Below are 18,095 nucleotides of genomic sequence, written 5' to 3'. Positions count from 1 at the left end.
AGGATCTAAACAAACAACAAGGGGGGAAATGGGTACAAAACCTGCAGAAATGCCATGATTAGAAGTAGACTGAAATCCTGTTTCCCCAGGTTCACGTCCAGAACATGAGGGAGGGAGTGACCCCCAGTGCACTGACTTGGCAAGGACACCAGCACTCCAGCATCGTCCATCTCCGGCCTCCAACTCAATCTCCCCATCATCCTTCAGTCCTCTGCTGCTACCCTAAGCTCTGCCACTTGACGTCTAACTTCATCCACTCACTCCACCTCCGATCAATATATCAGATCGGTTCTACTCAAATACTGAGCATTTTAATCCATCTGGTCTCTCCTTGACCTCCAACCTCTCCCCATGGTTCTGACAAATGGAACGATTGATAGCCTTTGGTGTTCAGATCTGTTATTAAGGTAACAGCCACTTCTGCCTGAGGCATTTTCACTGAGATGATTTATACTGTGTCAAAAAAAGAAGCTACTTTAACCTTCTGTCTGGGAGGCTCAGTCTCTGACAACTTCCCCGAGGACTTATCCTCAGAACACAGACTTTCTAAATGTGTGAGACGTGGTGCCGACATCTTCCCACCACATGTACTGCAGCAATAGCAATCTGATTTCTCCAGGGATGACAGCAGCGTCACACATCCCCATAAACTCTGTTCCTTTTAAATGTCAGTTTAACGTGCTGGGGACAATTATCAAAATGAAGATTGGATTTTCAATGCGCATAGGGATTTGGGCCATGTAAGGTATGTTCAGCCATCCATGGGGACTGTCCTTCTATAGTGGGACACTTTTGATGAGGACAGGATATGGGATTACATGGGTCACTAACCCTCAAAATACTTCATTCAGAAGTGAGGCCCTGGCCTCCAGGTGACAAAGAACCAGGGCAGCGAGGTCTCTGTGGAAGGCCTTCGCAACACTCTATTTTCTGTGGGTGGCTGCATGTCACGCCCTGGTCACCCCTCACTCCCCAGCTCTCTGGACTCCTGCACAGTTTCTTGAAGCTTCCTAAATCTACTCCCTCTTTTCTCTCTTCTTTCCCAGGCAAACCTAGTAATGGAGAAGGGGGGTTGAATGAAGTGGGAAAGTACGGAAAGGGAACCGTTTCAGATCTTTTGATCCCTTTAGCCTCTGAAAGCCGTCTGTGAGCAGCCTGTGTTTGCAGGGAGCGCTCAGGAGTGCTGCCGGAATTTCGAGGTTAGGATTTCACCTCCATGACTGCACTCCTGTGCTTCAGGAAGCCGGATAAGGAATACAAGCAGCATTATTCTTACTTTAAAACAAGGAAATTTAGGCATAGAGAACAAAAGTAAGAGAGACAGTAGCAGCAGCTGAAAACCAAATGATTGTTCTGATTACTAGTCTTCTTCTGTATTCATACAAAAACAAAACAGATCGCAGTTGGTTGGCAGGCCCGGTTTCCTGAGGGCACACCTGAGGGCAGCTCTGCGGCTTTTCCCTCCCTGACCTCTGGGGCCAACGGCTTAAGGAGAGAGGGGGGGTGCGTCCGCCCGCCCGCTCACCTTGAGGTGATAGAGCACGACACCTGTGCTGAGCACATCGTCCTCCAAGGCCATCAGGTGTGGCAGGCTGGAGTCGATGACCAGCCCAGCCCTCCTCCTGTTGATGTCCACTCTGTAATGTTCCACGAGGGCCTTCCACTCGTTCCACTTACGGGCCCAGTCTTTAGTCAGCTGGTCAATCTGAGGAGACAGAGGAGGTGGTCCTGGACACTCAGTACAGGGAGCAGATGAACGGTTCAGCGCCATCTGGCCCGATTCCTCACGGCATCACTTCCTCACTTTCCTCCCCGTGACTATTCAAGTCCGCACATGGGCCCTTGCACCTCTGTGAGCTCTCTCTGTTTTCTAAGTTTTCCTCAAAAAGCAACTGTTACTTTTATAAATAGAAACTCAATAAATGTTATTTTAAAATTTTTCTGCAATGAGCATGTATTGTTTTTATAAAAAAAAAAAGCACCATAAATGTTATTTTTAAAAATTATTTGGGGACTTCCCTGGTGGCACAGTGGTTAAGAATCCGCCTGCTGGGCTTCCCTGGTGGCGCAGTGGTTGAGAGTCCGCCTGCCGATGCAGGGGACACGGGTTCGTGCCCCGGTCCGGGAGGATCCCACGTGCCGCAGAGCAGTTGGGCCCGTGAGCCATGGCCGCTGAGCCTGCGCGTCCGGAGCCTGTGCTCCGCAACGGGGGAGGCCACAACAGTGAGAGGCCCGCGTACCACACACACAAAAAAGAATCCACCTGCCAATACAGGGAACACAGGTTCAATCCCTGGTCCGGGAAGATTCCACATGCCACGGAGCAACTAAGCCTGTGCACCACCAACTACTGAGCCTGCGCTCTAGAGCCCGCGAGCCGCAACTACTGAGCCCACATGCCACAACTACTGAAGCCCGTGTGCCTAGAGCCCGTGCTCCACAACGAGAAGCCACCACAATGAGAAGCCTGCACACCACAACAAAGAGCAGCCCCTGCTCGCCACGACTAGAGAAAAGCCCACACACAGCAACGAGGACCCAATGCAGTCAAAAATAAATAAATTAATTTAAAAAAATTAGTTGGGATTTGAGTCACATATCTATTGATATGTTTAAATTCCCCTCTTTCCACCCCCCCTCCTATGTGATCCATACTGGGAGTCCTCTTGTGAACTTCTTTCCCAAGGTGCAGCACCTTGAATTCTAATATAAGCTTGTATGCACCTCAAAAACCAACAAAGCACCAAGACGGGTCTCCCCAGGGAGAATGAAGGCTATGAAACTGGTCTGAACTACCACACAATAAAAAAATAACAACAGTAATAACTAATGTTATTAAACACTGAGGGCGAGGGGTGGTGTAAATTGGGAGATTGGGATTGACATATATAATACACACTACTATATATAAAATAGATAACGAATAAGGACCTACTGTACAGCACAGGGAACTCTATTCAATACTCTGTAATGGCCTATATGGGAAAAGAATCTAAGAAAGAGTGGATATATGTATATGTATAACTGATTAACTTTGCTGTACGGCAGAAACTAACACAACATTGTAAATCAACTATACTCCAATAAAAAATTAATTTAAAAAAACACTGAGGGCTTACTATGGATCAGGAACAGAGTTTTAAAAATAAACACACCAAGGCTTAGAGGCCTTAAGCTAAGCCCACTTGGGAAACATGAAGGAACAATGTTGAATATAGGGTCCTTTTTATTTCTTACGGTGGAAATTGTTATCAAGGCAGGAAGCTTCTTTTGGGAGTGGAAGAACTGAGGAAGACCAGGAAAAGGAACTAGATTCATCTAAGTCCTTCTCTCATAAAGAGAAAACTTAAGGGAAAAAAAATCATGCCAAGTTTAGGTACAAGTATTTTATGACTCTAGAAACATTCTTTTTTGGGGCTGCCCTACACAGCGTGTTGGATCTTAGCTCCCCGACTAGGGATCGAACCTGCGCCCCCAGCAATGGAAGCACAGAGTTCTAACCACTGGACCGCCAGGGAATTCCTGAAACATTCTTTTTAATGTTATAATCATTGAGTTGAAGTTTGAAAACTACAGGGTACCCGTGAAGGGCTGGGTTGGATTGGGCCCCGGCAGAGGTAGGTGGCAGGGCACATCCCCCTGGAGGTGCTGCAGAGGACACCTCCCCTCTGGCCAGCCTTCATCACCCACTCCTACCTGCCTAAGGTTGTAAGACTAGCAAGCGGCAGGTTCAAGTCCAGGTCTGCCGGCCTGTATAAAGTAAAAATGTTAATGTGCCTGGAATGAACCAAAAATCAGACCATATAGCTAAACACAGAATTTTTGAGGAACTTCTGGATATGTGAAGTAGTCCTAAAGTTTAGTTTGGGTAACAAAATATTGACATAGCCAGGATACTTTAATAACATATAAGGATGATGCAGTAGAGTACTGGAAATGAGGACATTTGTTTGCAAGACCTAAATCTAACCTGTCACCAAATAATGCCTGCTACTTCTTCCTTTTAAATGTCACTGGGGGACTTCCCTGGTGGTCCAGTGGTTAAGACTCTGTGCTCCCAATGCAGGGAGCACGGATTCGATCCCTGATCAGGGAACTAAGATCCTGCGTGCCGTGTGGCACGGCCAAAAAAAACAAAGTAAAAAAAAACTTAACACAAGTGATTAAAAAAAAAAAAGTCTCTGGGAATCACCATTTGATTCAATCTCCCAAAATGTCCTCACCCTCATGGGGTCACAACAACAGTCTCTTTCCTTGTTGATCTCTCTGCTTCCAGCCCTCAATCCATTCTACATGCAACTGTCATATTAATTTACCCAATACACTCCTTTATCATGTCACTAACTGGGTTCAAGAAGCTGTGAGTAACCCTGTTCATGTCAAGTTCAAACCTCCTGAACTGGACCTCTCCTCCCCTCCCCTCTGCTCCTCTCTACCAGGAACACATATCCTAGCCAGCTTCGCTGCCCTCACACCCCGTGTGTCCACATGTCTCACACCAGCCCTTCTCTCACTTCCGTGGCTTTGCTTCTGTTATCCCTCCCTCACCCCAATACCTCTGCCCATCTCCCTATCTAACAGACCCTATCCATCCTCCAAGGTCTAGTTCAAGTTCTCTGCCTTCCAACTGCAGCACTGAGGCTGGCCCTGAAAATTCCAAGCCACATTTGATTTCTTCCTTCCTAAGCTCTTTACGTCTAACTCACGTAAGTTATTTCATTTAATCCTTCTCTAAATGTGCTTCCAACTAGACTGCAAGCCATCTGAGGGCAGGGACTTCTTTGTATCTCCTGCAGCATTGTGCTGAGCACCTAGTTGATGTTCAATGAATACATGTCATTGATTTACTTATTTACTAGAAAATAATTTTTTTCCTAGGCTACTGTCCCTATCTGAAGGGAGTTATCATGATCCCCCGGGAAAACAAAGCAGAGTCAGAAAGCCAGTCACCAGCCCTATGACAAACACATCCCCCAACTCAAGGCTCAATGGAGACAAAGGTTGTCTCTATACAGAACCTCTCTGTCCTGGTGGGGGAGCAGTTCTGGCCCAGGAAGGATGGAGGGAGGTCAGATCTGTTTCCAAGGTGATGTGAAGCACAACTGAGTCTCCCCAACAGACCCACCTTCAATTCATTTTGGAGAGCCAGCTCCTTCAGATTTTCATCCTTTCCCTCATTCAATGAATGGAAGTTTCTCTGCACAAAGAGAGAGATGTGCTTCATGGGTCCCACCCTCACTCTTGTGAAGGAAAAGATGCAGATAGGAAAGACTTTATCGTTAAAAGCAGAAACAAATCAGAAGCCTAAGTATTTGGGCTCAGATTGGTACAAAGGAGAATTCAAGGAAATTTTTTCTGGAGGGCCCCATTCCCCGTATCTGCCCACATACAGAACAAGGGCCATTCAGGAAAATGCCCTTTGGACAGCAGAGAGGACACAGTGAGAGGGTGCCCACCCCATCTGAAACTACACAGGTAATCAGAGTAATCACCATCCTATCTCTGGCCTCTGCTCTACAAGCGTCACCTGACTGAGAACACAATGCAGCAGGGCTCAGATACCCTGCAGAAGAGAAGGGGCTCTGGAGGACAGAAAAGTCCTGACTGCCCACATACCAGCTCAAAGCTCAGCAGCATGGCTTTCAGTCTTCCAATCTCTTCCCTGAGTTCTCTGATCAACTTCACGTTTGCATCCTGAAACACAGAGAACTCGGTCACCACTGACTGATATCAGGCCCCGAATGGCTGTGAGATGCTAATCGCAATTAGCCTGGAAGAAGCGGGTTACTCCTTTGGAGTAACTTCTAGGGCAGTCTTTTCGAAGTGTGGTCCCAGGATCAGCAGCAACTTCACCTAAGAACTTGTGAGAAATGCAAATTCTGTGGACCACCCCCACTCCCGCAATGCCCCAACACCTATTAATCAGAAACTCTTGAGGGCTGGGCCCACCTGTGATTTAACAAACCCTCCAGGTGATTCTGATACACACTAAAGTCTGAAAATCACTGCCTAGAGCAGGAGGTCAGGTAGGTAATATAATACAAATGCCAGAGCATGTAAGGTACTAATCTTCCTGTATTGAGTGTGACTAAACTTACCTGACCAATTACATTGCCCTTTATTTTTTTTAAGTCTTTATTGAATTTGTTACAGTATTGCTTCTGTTTTATGGTTTGGTTTTTTGGCAGCAAGGCATGTGGGATCTTAGCTCCCCGACCGGGGATCGAACCCACACCGGTGCATTGGAAGGCGAAGTCTTAAGCACTGGACCGCAGGGAAGTCCCTACACTGCCCTTTAAAACAGTCCATAAATGGGCTGTATGTGGGCCACCCATTTGTGATCCCTGCCCTGGAACTTTTCACCGAAACTGCAAAGTAGATGAGGAACTTTTGGAATATTCTCATTATTAATTCAGCTTTCAAGACTAAAGGATTCCTCATATGCAACTTTTACCCAAAACAGAGACGGCACTGCAATCTGCATACGAAAAAAGGCACAGAGCAACATAAACTTGGAATAAAGGCAGTAAACACAGACACTTTTAAATGATCTTTCCTCGAGTGGCAACAGTGTACAAGGGCTCTTAAGACCAATGGCCTTAGATAAACATCTAAAATAAATTATTCAAAAAAGGCAACTGAATGAAGCCAGTTGAGATATGAGAGAACGGTATGACACTGAAAGAAAGAATTTCACTCCCTCGGCATTTGGAGAACAAGTCTGGCAGCTGGGCTGAGTACAAAGAGAAGGAAATCAAATGAGAGGAAAAAAGGAGAACTTGGAGTAAACTGCTGTACCAGACCAGGACTTCAAATGAAGGTCTCACCTCATTTACCCGTGGCTTGTTGATGATGTTTTTGGCGTTGGATGCATATCTCAACGTGCTCATGGTCTCACTGTAGCTAGTGTGTGCAGGAGACACGGCTGGGGTAGAAGGAGAAGGTTAAAACACACACCAAGCCTTTCCAACCCAGCCCATGACCACTGGCCTTGCTGCCGTCGCCCAGGCTGTCTGAGACCCTTGATGAAATGGGCAGCAGTGGCAGAGCACCAGTCTCAACACAGAACCAGCTCCGGCAGCCTACTCACTGGCAACCATGATGGTTCTGGAGTTGCCCCCGAGGCTGTCCTTCAGCAGCCAGGTCAACACAGAGTCCCGGTAGGGGATGTAAGACTGCCTCTGGGAAGGTCCTGCTCCACTGCTGGTCCTGGAAGGAGAGCTAGGGATCCCACTGTCACTACCATCGCTCACTGTGCTGCCGAAGCTCTGGCAGCTGTTGAATACCTGAGAGTTCTGGGCTTAAAAAGACAAAAAATAATAAAAGTGGAAGAAAAAAAAGGAATTACGAAACAAATGCATTAAAACAAAGCAATGGTTGAAGAAGGTAGACTTAGCATCACACTTCCTAATCCCTTTCTGCCTATGACTGGATGCTTTAAGTATGGTCCCTGAATTAGACTCTGGACTCAAGAGATGGAATATTTAAGCCAAACAATTTTGTAGTCTCCCTTCTTTTTGGAATGAGAGTGGTAGGATGATGGTCACATTGTGTTCAAAAACTACAAATATCAATTTTTCATGCCCAAAGCCAGAAGGTAAACTTTATCAGAGAGAACCTTTTAAGTATCTACTCCATTTTGACAAAATGAAAACATATGAGTTATTTTTCAAAGTCTCCCCTCCCACTCTGATAATCCAGGCTACCGTCAAAATACCTAAGGTGGAGATGACGATCCCCAGAGTCACAAGAGACTTGTTGATATTGGCTCCTTCAGTAATCCGGTCCTTACAGTAACTGGGATCTGCTCTTTCACTAAATAAAACACAGTGGATGAAAAGAGAAACAAAAGTGAACAAGAAGACACTATCCTTATAATGCTGTTGAAAAACACTATCCATTATGTTGCACTTTGTGTAAAAGATCCACATAATAAACCCCTTAGAATTCAGTTCCAGAAAAAATGTTACCATCATGTAACAAACTGGCATCCTTCTGCTTCTCAGGCAATAAAAAGCAAACGATTCATTACATTTGGCTGCCAGAGCATTTTGAGTTAATACTTATTCACAGTAATGATACCAACATAGTTTTTTGGTATATACAATTCCCCTTTTGTTTTAATTTCACATATTAATGGCTTTATGCTGTGTCATTAATGGTTTCAAATTCCTTATTTAAGTAAATGTGAAATATTAGAAATTCACACTTCCAGTTGGCTGATACAATTTCTTCCAGAAAGCACTTAAGCTTTTAAGGGAGCGATGTACCATATTAATTATTTAGCAGTTTTAAAATAAGAAAATATGCCTAATTTCATGTTACACTTTTTTCTGACCACATTATTCCTGAGAGTTTCTTCTTTCTGGATATGGAAATGAGTACAATTCATGTTTCCTTCTAATACTTAAAAGGCAGTATCTTCTCCCCAATGCCACAGTATTTTTTAAACCTTTTTTTTTTTTTTTTTTTTTGAGAGATGTGTAGAGCAGCATAAAATCAATATTAGGTCAAAGGAAAAAAGCACGCTAACTCAGTCCCCTCTACTTAGAGCACTGGTTTTCAATCTTGGCTATACACTGCTGGCACTCCCTCTGACTCCACTAATAATCTGATTTATTTGATCTGAGGTGCAACCTAGGCATTGGGAGCTCTAAAAGGTCCAGGTGATTTTAATGGGCAGCTAAGATTGAGAACCCCTAACATGAAATTTTTTAGCCCTCGGAAAACTACAGTTTCTTAACCTAGCATTCAAACAATTTGTTTCTTTTGTAGTTTTCTCAGGATGACTGAAATGTGTAAACGGTGGGGAAAAGTTTATTCCCCGTAAAATGAGCAAGAACAAGGTCATTGTCAAGGGAGTAATTCCACTTGGCTTTGAGATCCTAATTACCTGCCTGCTAGGTCCACAAGGTTGATCTTGCTAGAGATTTCAGAGGGGAGGTGGTTCTCCAGGATTGCCTAAAGGGAGAAGAGATATTTAAAGCTTGTCACTTGGAACAATATGTTGTTTTTTTTCCCATGACAGCCTCCTAACCAAGGTGATATTCGGATTTTTAGCCAACTCACTCAAGAAATCTGTTTTCTAATGTGTTCTGAACCAGATGAGCTCTCAATATCTGACAATCAGTAAGCCCGGAGTCCTGCCATCATTAAAAAATGTGAGCAAAACTTCCATAGGGTAGGTGGGAAACCCCCCAACAAAGTCTCCCTAGCACGGTTTACCGGGTAAATGCTCAACTCTTCTCCAGGAGGCTCTGGCCCATCAGTAGAGATCCATAGTAGGTTTGGAGGAGCGGATGATGGGGCTTTGTCTCTTGTTAACCAGAGTCACAGCCTGTTAACTTGCTGGGCAGGACTCTGCCTCTCTCTGTTCTATCCAGGGGCATCCAGCCCTCAAGAGCAAAACCACCTTTCCTTTTTTTAAAAAAATTCAATATGGGGTTTTTGTTGTTGCTGCTTAATTTTAATGTTGTGCATCCATCACTAAAATCCAGTTTTAAAATATTTCCAATAACTCCCCAAATTCCGAGTCTGTTTGCAATCAATCTCCATTGCCATCTCCAGCCCTAGGTCACCACTCAATTTTCAATCTCTATAAATTTGTCTTCTCAGGATATTTCACACAGATGAGTCATACAATGTCTGGCTTCTTTCACTGTGCATAATTATTTTGAGATTCATCCAGGTTGAGGCATGTGTCAAAAGTTCAATTTTATTGCTGAGTAGTATTCCAGTGTATGAATGTACCATGGTTTATCTATTCACCTCTTGATGGACATTTGGGTTGTTTCCAGCTTTGAGCAATTACAAATAAAGCTGCTATGAATATTTGTGTACAAGTCTTTGTGTGGACATATGATTTCTTTTCTCTTGGGAAAATACCTAGCACAATGGCTGAATCATATGGTAGGTATATGTTTAATTTTTAAAGAAACTATTAAATTCTTTTTCAAAGTTGTTGTACCAGTAGTATAGTGTATGAGAACTCCAGCTCCTACAATCTTGCCAATATTTAGTATAATAATTCTTTTTAATTTTAGCTATTTTAAAAGGTGAGTAGTGATAGTTCATTTGGTGTTAACTTGCATTCCTCTAATAATTAATGATGTTTGCATCTTTTCAAGTGCTTAATTGCCATCTGTATATTTTCTCTAGTTAAGTATCAGTTCAAAATTTCTAACCATTTTTTTTGAGTTGTTTTATTATTGAGTTTAGAGAGTTCTGTATATATTCTGGATACAAGTCTTTTATCTGACATATGTTTTACAAATAAATTCTCCCTGTGGCTTTTCTTTTTATTCTCTTAATAGTGTCTTTTGAAGAGCAGAAGTTTTAAATTTTGACCAATTCCAAATTTCAATTTGTTCTTTTGTTCAATTTGTGTTTTTAGTGCCATATCTAAAAAAACTTTGCCTAATCCAAGGTCACAAATGTTCTCCCATGTTATTTTCTATGAGTTTAATTGTTTTAGGTTTCACATTAGTGCCTACGATCCAGTATGAGTTAATTTTTGAATAAAGTGTACACTAAAGACTTTCAACAAATTTGGCAATTGTTTTTGGCCATTATTTTTCAATTTTTTCTTATGCCTATTTTCTCTTCTTTCTTTCTGGGATTCCCATTACACTTATGTTGACACACCTGATGTCCCACAGGTCTGTGCAGCTCTGTTCATTTTCCTTCAGTTACTCTTCTTCAAATTGGATGATTTCTATTTGTCTGTCTTCAACTTCACTAATTCTTCTGCCATCTCAAATCAGCACTTGAGTCCCATTAGTGATTTTTTCATTTCTGTTATTGTACATTTCCAGAATTCCCCCTTTTAAAATAATTTCTATCATTTTATTGAAATTCCCTAGAGTCATTATCATCATGTTTTCCTTTAATTCTTTAAAACATGGTTTCCTTCAGCTCTTGGAACGTATTTATATTAGTTGCTTGGAAGTCTTTGTATGCTGAATCCAACATGTGGAGCCCTTACAGTCAGTTTCTTGTTTTTTTTTTTTTTTAATTAATTAATTAATTTTTGGCTGCTTTGGGTCTTTGCTGCTGCACGCGGGCTTTCTCTAGTTGTAGTGAGCAGGGACTACTCCTCATTGTGGTGCGCAGGCTTCTCATTGCAGTGGCTTCTCTTGTTGTGGAGCACGGGCGCTAGGCAGGCGGGCTTCAGTAGTTGTGGCACGCAGGCTCAGTAGTTGTGGCTCACGGACTCTAGAGTGCAGGCTCAGTAGTTGTGGCACATGGGCTTAGTTGTTCCATGGCATGTAGGATCTTCCCAGACCAGGGCTCGAACCCATGTCCCCTGCATTAGCAGGCGGATTCTTAACCACTGAGCCACACCAGGGAAGTCCCTACTTTTTAATTTTAATGTTTATTTTCATTTTAAATGCCCAGACTGATCATATAGATATTAAAGTACTTTGAAATGTTAAAAGTAAAATGTAGGTCAAAGATATTTTGATTAGTCTTTATGAAATGCCTCTACGCTTTCTGAGTGTGTAGCTTAGTAGACTGTGTGTAGGTCCTACTTATAATGTTAGGTCATATCAGAGGACCTATAAAGGGAAAGGTAGGAAGAAAGGAAAAGAAATAGGAAGGAAGACAGGAAATCAGTCAAAAGGGACAATGAAAGGAAGAAATCTAAGCAAATATAAGTGGTAACCAACCTGCGTATAGTAGATAGTGAAGATGGCATGGGATCTGCTGCTGGCCTCATGAACATGCGTTGCTGCTGTGATTCTGTGTATATAAGGGAAGAAAATTAGGACAAGGATTGTTTATGCATGTTGATCTTTAAGGATCCAAGGGGAACACAAGAGATGTTAGTGCTGAGGTTCACAAGTGAGGATCATGAAACACACGTTATTTAGTCTGTTATTGTTAGGAGAGTGGCCCCAAGAGGGCAGGAGCAGTGCTCTAGGTCCTGATATCTGAGAATAAAAGCGAGTGTAGATTCATATTAAACCACAATTAGAACTTTTTTTAAGCAATAGAAGTTAAAACTCAGAGTTGAAAGCGTGATACTAAAGAGTCATCAACCTGTAAGAATATCCCTAAAACAGACCCATTTAAATAAGACAAATGGACGTAGAGAGCTTGCTGGAGAAGAAGGCTCAAAGACAGAGAAAGTAAGTCATGATTAAACACAGAATATTAACTTTATAGTGCCAGAAAGGGCTAAAATGAGATCTTGAATTACATGAACATCATGCTTAAGCCAGGTAGAATTCATAGGCTCCCTGAAAGATTCATTCCAATCTTGACCCTTAAAGTCAAAAGAGTCTTCCCTTCATCTAAATCTAAGTCAATCTTGCCTCAGTTTAAGACCAACTCATTGACTTCTGTTCTCAGAGGAGTTACAGAATTGAAGAAAAGAGTCAAAACCTAGAGGCTGATTTATTCAAGGATGAGAAGGACAAGGTAAGGCCTGACACTTAAAGATCAAGGAGCTCAGGGTACCCTGAAGACATGAAGCAAGTGCCTCCAGAACAGTTCCACGAAAGCCAAGGAACAGAATGTTAAATTTAAATTTCTTCCTTTATGTTCAGTGAGCTCAGACGTGTTATTAATAGGGTACGCAGAAGACTCTAAATCCCCCCAATTTTTTTTTCAGGTAAAAAAGGCTATTTTGGGGGTGTAAAATAACATTCTGGGTATTTCATAGTAACTAAAAATAGAGTATTATCACAATTTACAATAGGTTTCAGGAGAGTCAATAGTATTTCATAGCAGATTCAAAACAGTCTTTTTTTGAGTAACCTTTACAGTATGCAAAACTAGAAGAAAAATGGTTTTCTGAAACATTTTAAACTATATATAAACTATATTAAAGTATATCACCTCTATCAAGGAGAGGACAGTGCAGGCAAGAATCTGTTCTTTGATGAAAAACAGCAGAAGTCGTGTATTATAAGACAAAGCATAGAGTAATACTCTGGGCTAACTGCCTAACATTATTATACCCAAAACAAACTCCAGCTTCACCACTAGTGAGAAGAGCACTAGATCTCAGCCACCGCCCCCTGCACTGGGTACACTTCTGTTCTGAGAAAGGCCTGCTGATTGTGGATGTGGGGAGCTGCAGAGAGAATACACACTGTGAAGGGGGATGAGAACACAGGAAATAAGAATGAGACTGAAAGAATGACAAGGACAAACAAACCTGTTACCTGTTTGCTATTCCCTCCTCCAAGAGCTGAATTACTTGCTTATAGCTGGTAACTACGTGTTGAGATAAACCTATCCAATTTGCAAGGAGGAAAAAAGACATTAAAAATTTTTGGCAAAGTTTAACCTTTTCCTGTAGGTAATTAAATTTATCATCCTATTTCATATCAGTTGACAGACAAGAATGAGGGAACAACTTAATTCAGATAATAAATTAAGTCAACAAATATTTATTGGAAGCCTACTGTCTGGCATTGTGACAGTCTCTCTGGGAACATAGGTCTCTGCCCACACAGACATTATAGTCTAGAATTCATGTAGCGGTTATGCTAACAACAATGAAAAGAACAGCAATAACAATTCCTTACAATTTTGCTATATAGGTTATAAGAAAAGTTCTCATAAATTACCTCATTTGGCCCTCACAAAATTCCTGAGGCAGACGAGGGCTACGTGCCCCACAAAATGGCGGACTCGGTTTGACATACAAACCATACAGTACACATGTCCTTATCTTCCCACAGTTTACAATCATGAGAAGTTTTATGATACAAGATAATATGGCCAAGTGCCACAGGACTAGAAAGATAATAAATGCTGAGGAGATCAGAGGAGTGGTCAGGGAAAGCTCCATGGGGGAAGTGAGACTTGAATTTAGCCACTGTGGAATGGGCAGGCTTTAGATAGGTAAAGAGAGCTTAAGGGCATGAAAGTAAATCTTTATGGCTGGTTACCCACCAAGTCAAAAAAGGCCTTCACAATTGTGCTAGAGGATCTCTGTATTAGAGATTCAGGAACCAAAGTAAATTTATGGGCTGATGAGCTGAATACACTTACACTAAAAATTAGCAAAGTAACTTGAACACTGACTGGATTTTTTTTTTTTTTTTTGCGGTACGCGGGCCTCTCACTGTTGTGGCCTCTTCTGTTGTGGAGCACAGGCTCCGGACGCGCAGGCTCAGCGGCCATGGCTCACGGGCCCAGCCGCTCCGTGGCATGTGGGATCTTCCCAGACTGGGGCACGAACCCATGTCCCCTGCATCGGCAGGCGGACTCTTAACCACTGCACCACCAGGGAAGCCCTGGATTTTTTATATCAAGGAATTATTACTATTATTTAGATGTGATAATAGTTGTGGGTATGATTTTTTAAAAAGACATACCTTATCTTTTAGGGCTACATACTAAAATATTTAGATGAATTGATGTGACATCTGGAATTTGCCTCAGAATAATATAGAATGTGGACAGGAATGTGGACAGGGCAGAATTTGCAAAGGGTTATTGGGTTATGGGTTACTGTGAAATGGGGGTACACTATACTAGTCTATTTTTGTTCAAAATGTTCAAAATTCTCTATAATAAAAAGAATTTTAAAAATTTACCCAAGGATAGGGACTTTCCTGGTGGTTCAGTGGGTAAGACTCTGTGCGGGTTTGATCCTTGGTCAGGGAACTAGATCCCACATGCATGCCGCAACCAAGAGTTCGTATGCCACAACTAAGAAGTCTGCATGTCACAACTAAGAAGTCCACATGCTGCAACTAAAAGACCCTGCATGCCTCAACAAAGATCCTGTGTGCTGCAACTAAGACCTGGCGCAGCCAAAAAAATAAAAATAAAAAAATAACCAAGGATAGAGAACTTCTGCTTTCTGTAATGGCAAATTACATAATATAAACCAATCCTTCTGCTAAAGACTATTAGAAACAGCTGGACAAAATATAAAAGATCAGTGTGAAGGCACAGAGGGATGATGAGACAGTGAAAAATTTCCAGGCTATATACTGGGGGAGGATGGAAGTCCACAGAGATAAGGCCGGCATTTGGGGACGCTTCTCCTCTGAGAGCATTTGCCAAACCTTGAGGAGAAGTGGCTGACAGCAGTTCTCTTGACAAACTCACAGGTCTAGGGAGACACAGACTGCAGTCCACAGCCCACCTGGAGTGGGCCCTATGGCACACCACATCTTTGGGTTGGAAACCCAAAGGGTTAAAACACAGGAATAAGGTTGAATTAGAAGTAAATAGCCTCTGAAGGGATTACAGCTCAGCTTTGAACATTCTCAGTCCTTAAATTGGACTGATGTGATTCTGAATCACTAATGTGTGCAGGAACCTGGCACAAATAAATAAAAGTCTTCTGTACTGGCAGATATCACTGTTCTAGACCTACAAATGACTTCTATAAGCAATTTAGCAAATACTGTCTGGCACAAAATTATAACAAACCAGACACATAAGTAGACCTGACAACATAAATGAAAACCAGCAAAAATAATAGGGAATAGAAAGAGACCTAAGAAAGATCCAGATATTGGAGTTACAGTAACTTTAAAGTAACTGTGCTTACTATTTTCAAGGGGCTAAAGACAAGATTATAAAATCTCAGAGAAAATTGGAAACTATAATAAAAAGATCAAATGTAGATTTGGGAAGTAAGAACTACTGTAAGTGAAAAAAAGAACTCATCTAAGTTTCTCATCTAAGTATCTAAGTTTAACAGCAGGTTAGACATAGCTTAAAAAACAATTAGTGAGGGCTTCCCTGGTGGTGAAGTGGTTAAGAACCTGCCTGCCAACGCAGGGGACACAGGTTCGAGCCCTGGTCCGGGAAGATCCCACATGCCGTGGAGCAACTAAGCCCATGTGCCACAACTACTGAGCCTGCGCTCTAGAGCCCGCGAGCCAGAACTACTGAGCCCACGTGCCACAACTACTGAAGCCCGCACACTTAGAGCCCGTGCTCCGCAACAAGAGAAGCCACTGCAACAAGAAGCCCACACACTGCAACCAAGAGTAGCACCCGCTCGCTGCAACTAGAGAAAGCCCATGCGCAGCAACGAAGACCCCATGCAGCCAAAACTAAATAAATAAAATAAATAAATTTATAAAAAAGTAAAAAAAACAATTAGTGAACAGGAACATATGTCAGAAACATACAACCAAAATAAAGCACAGAGAGCCAAAAGATACAAAGCATTATATAAGACAGGGTAAGAATCATAAAGTATATATAACACACCTGTAATTGGAGCTCCAGAAGGAGAGAGTGGGGTAAAAGCAATGTTAGAAGTAATGGCTTAGAAATGTCTGCAAAAAAAGATATAAAACCACAGATTCAGGAAGCCTGACACAATTAAAAAAAAAAAAAATCTATCCCTCGGCACTTCATGCTAAACCGTTAAAAGCCAAAGACAAAGAGAAAAACCTTAAAGGAATTACTAAGATAACATCTCAACAGAAACAATGGAAGGCAGAAGTCAGTGGAATAATTTTTAATTGCTGAAAGAAAATAACCACCAACTTAAAATTCTATACTTAGTGAACTTCTCCTTTAAGAATAAAGAAGAAATAAAGTTATTTTCAATCAACTGAAAACCAAGAGAATTTGTAAGCAGCAGACCCACACTAGAGGAAATACTAAAGATTATTTTTTAGCTGAAGGAAAATACCAGACAGAAGGTAGGAGATTTAAAAAAAAGTTTAGACCACAATATTAGACTTTGATAAGTCAATGACCCATGCTGTAATCTCTACAATGACTACTAAAATAATAAGACAATGTGTAAACAGTAAGCTAAAAGAGGAGAAATATGGGATAATTTTAAAAATTAACCAACTCAAAAATCATGAAAGTAGAGAAAAAGGAACATAAAACAATGTAAAGAGAAAACACAATGTAACAGAATTAAACCCAAATAAAATTAGTAATTATATTAAAAGTAAACAGACCAAAATATGCTTGAAGTATGCTCAAATTACAAGACCAAAATTGTGATGCTAGATAAAACAAAGCAAAAGCCAAATATTTTATTTAAAAAAAACCACACATCTAAAACATATGGATATAGAAAGGGAGAAAGTATAAAAAAGATTAAAATGCCAACACTAACCAAAAGAAAGCTACAGTAGTTATAGTAATTCCTGACAAAGCAGAGTAGACTTCACGGCAAAGCATTATTAGAGATAAAGAGGGATCCTTCAAAACGGGAGAAGCATTCATCAAGAGGATTTAATAATTCTAATTTTGTATGCACATAATAATAGTCTCAAAATATATAAAACAAAACAAAACAAAACAAAAAAAATATATATATATATAAAACAAAAATTGCTGGGATTAAAAGGAGAAAAAGACATTCATAGTCATAACAGGAAATTTTAACTAGCCTTTCTTATTATCTCATAAAACAAGCAAAAAAAAAATCAATAGGGTTATAGAAGGTTTAAGCAATGCAAATAACAAACTTGACAAATAGTATTCTATAAATGCTATACCCAACTACTGCATAATTATTTTTAAGAACACATGGAAAATTTACAAAACTTAGCCATATGCTAGGCCACAAACCAAATTGTTATACATATATATTTTTTAAATGAAATCATATAGAGTGTTCATTGAATGCCATTCTATTAAAGTAGATACCTATAATAAAATAGAACTATAAAATCTCCAAATATTTGAAAATTAAGAAATGCAATTCTAAATAACCCATGGGTCAAAAAAGAAATCATTATGAAAATTACATACAATTTTAAACTAAATAAAGATTAAAATACTACATATTAAAATGTGTGCAGTGCAGCTAAAGTTACATTTACAGAAAAATTTATAGCTGTAAATAAATATATTAGGAAAGAAAAAAGGATGAAAATCAACAAGCTAAGCATCTACTTACAAAGGTTAAAAAATCAGCAAATTAGACTCAAGGAAAGGCTGAATAAAATAACAAAAATATGAACAGAAATTAATAAATACAAAATAAACTTACAGTGGAGGGAAGCCACAAAACCAAAAGTTGATTTTTTGAAAAGACAAATAAAATTAATAAGTCCTTAATTTGAACAAGAAAAAAGAGACAAGGGATAGATAACCAGTTAGGAATGAAAAAAGAGATCCTACATTTAAAGAGTCATCTT

General features: G+C 40.8%; 1 protein-coding gene across 8 annotated transcripts in view; it reads right to left on the bottom strand.

Moving 5' to 3' along the window:
- Positions 1–18,095, bottom strand: part of STARD9 (StAR related lipid transfer domain containing 9) — a 127,801-nt gene that overhangs the window by 37,851 nt on the left and 71,855 nt on the right. For 6 of the 8 annotated variants that reach the window (XM_027084047.1, XM_027084052.1, XM_027084049.1 and 3 more), the window contains exons 8-16: positions 13,173–13,242; positions 11,670–11,742; positions 8,894–8,961; positions 7,718–7,815; positions 7,091–7,300; positions 6,828–6,925; positions 5,617–5,694; positions 5,126–5,197; positions 1,526–1,705 (exon numbers count right to left, since the gene is read on the bottom strand). In XM_027084047.1, the coding sequence (XP_026939848.1) occupies positions 1,526–1,705; positions 5,126–5,197; positions 5,617–5,694; positions 6,828–6,925; positions 7,091–7,300; positions 7,718–7,815; positions 8,894–8,961; positions 11,670–11,742; positions 13,173–13,242 (947 nt within the window). The remainder of the gene's footprint in view (positions 1–1,525; positions 1,706–5,125; positions 5,198–5,616; positions 5,695–6,827; positions 6,926–7,090; positions 7,301–7,717; positions 7,816–8,893; positions 8,962–11,669; positions 11,743–13,172; positions 13,243–18,095) is intronic. The other 2 variants (XM_027084048.1, XM_027084051.1) reach the window with 2 other exon arrangements.

Source organism: Aethalodelphis obliquidens, unplaced genomic scaffold (genome assembly GCF_003676395.1).
Source record: "Aethalodelphis obliquidens isolate GAN/ISIS:26980383/991018 unplaced genomic scaffold, ASM367639v1 scaffold51, whole genome shotgun sequence".
Classification (NCBI taxonomy): domain Eukaryota; kingdom Metazoa; phylum Chordata; class Mammalia; order Artiodactyla; family Delphinidae; genus Aethalodelphis; species Aethalodelphis obliquidens.
Note: the sequence above shows the minus strand (reverse complement) of the source record. Positions and strands in the feature narration are given on the sequence as shown.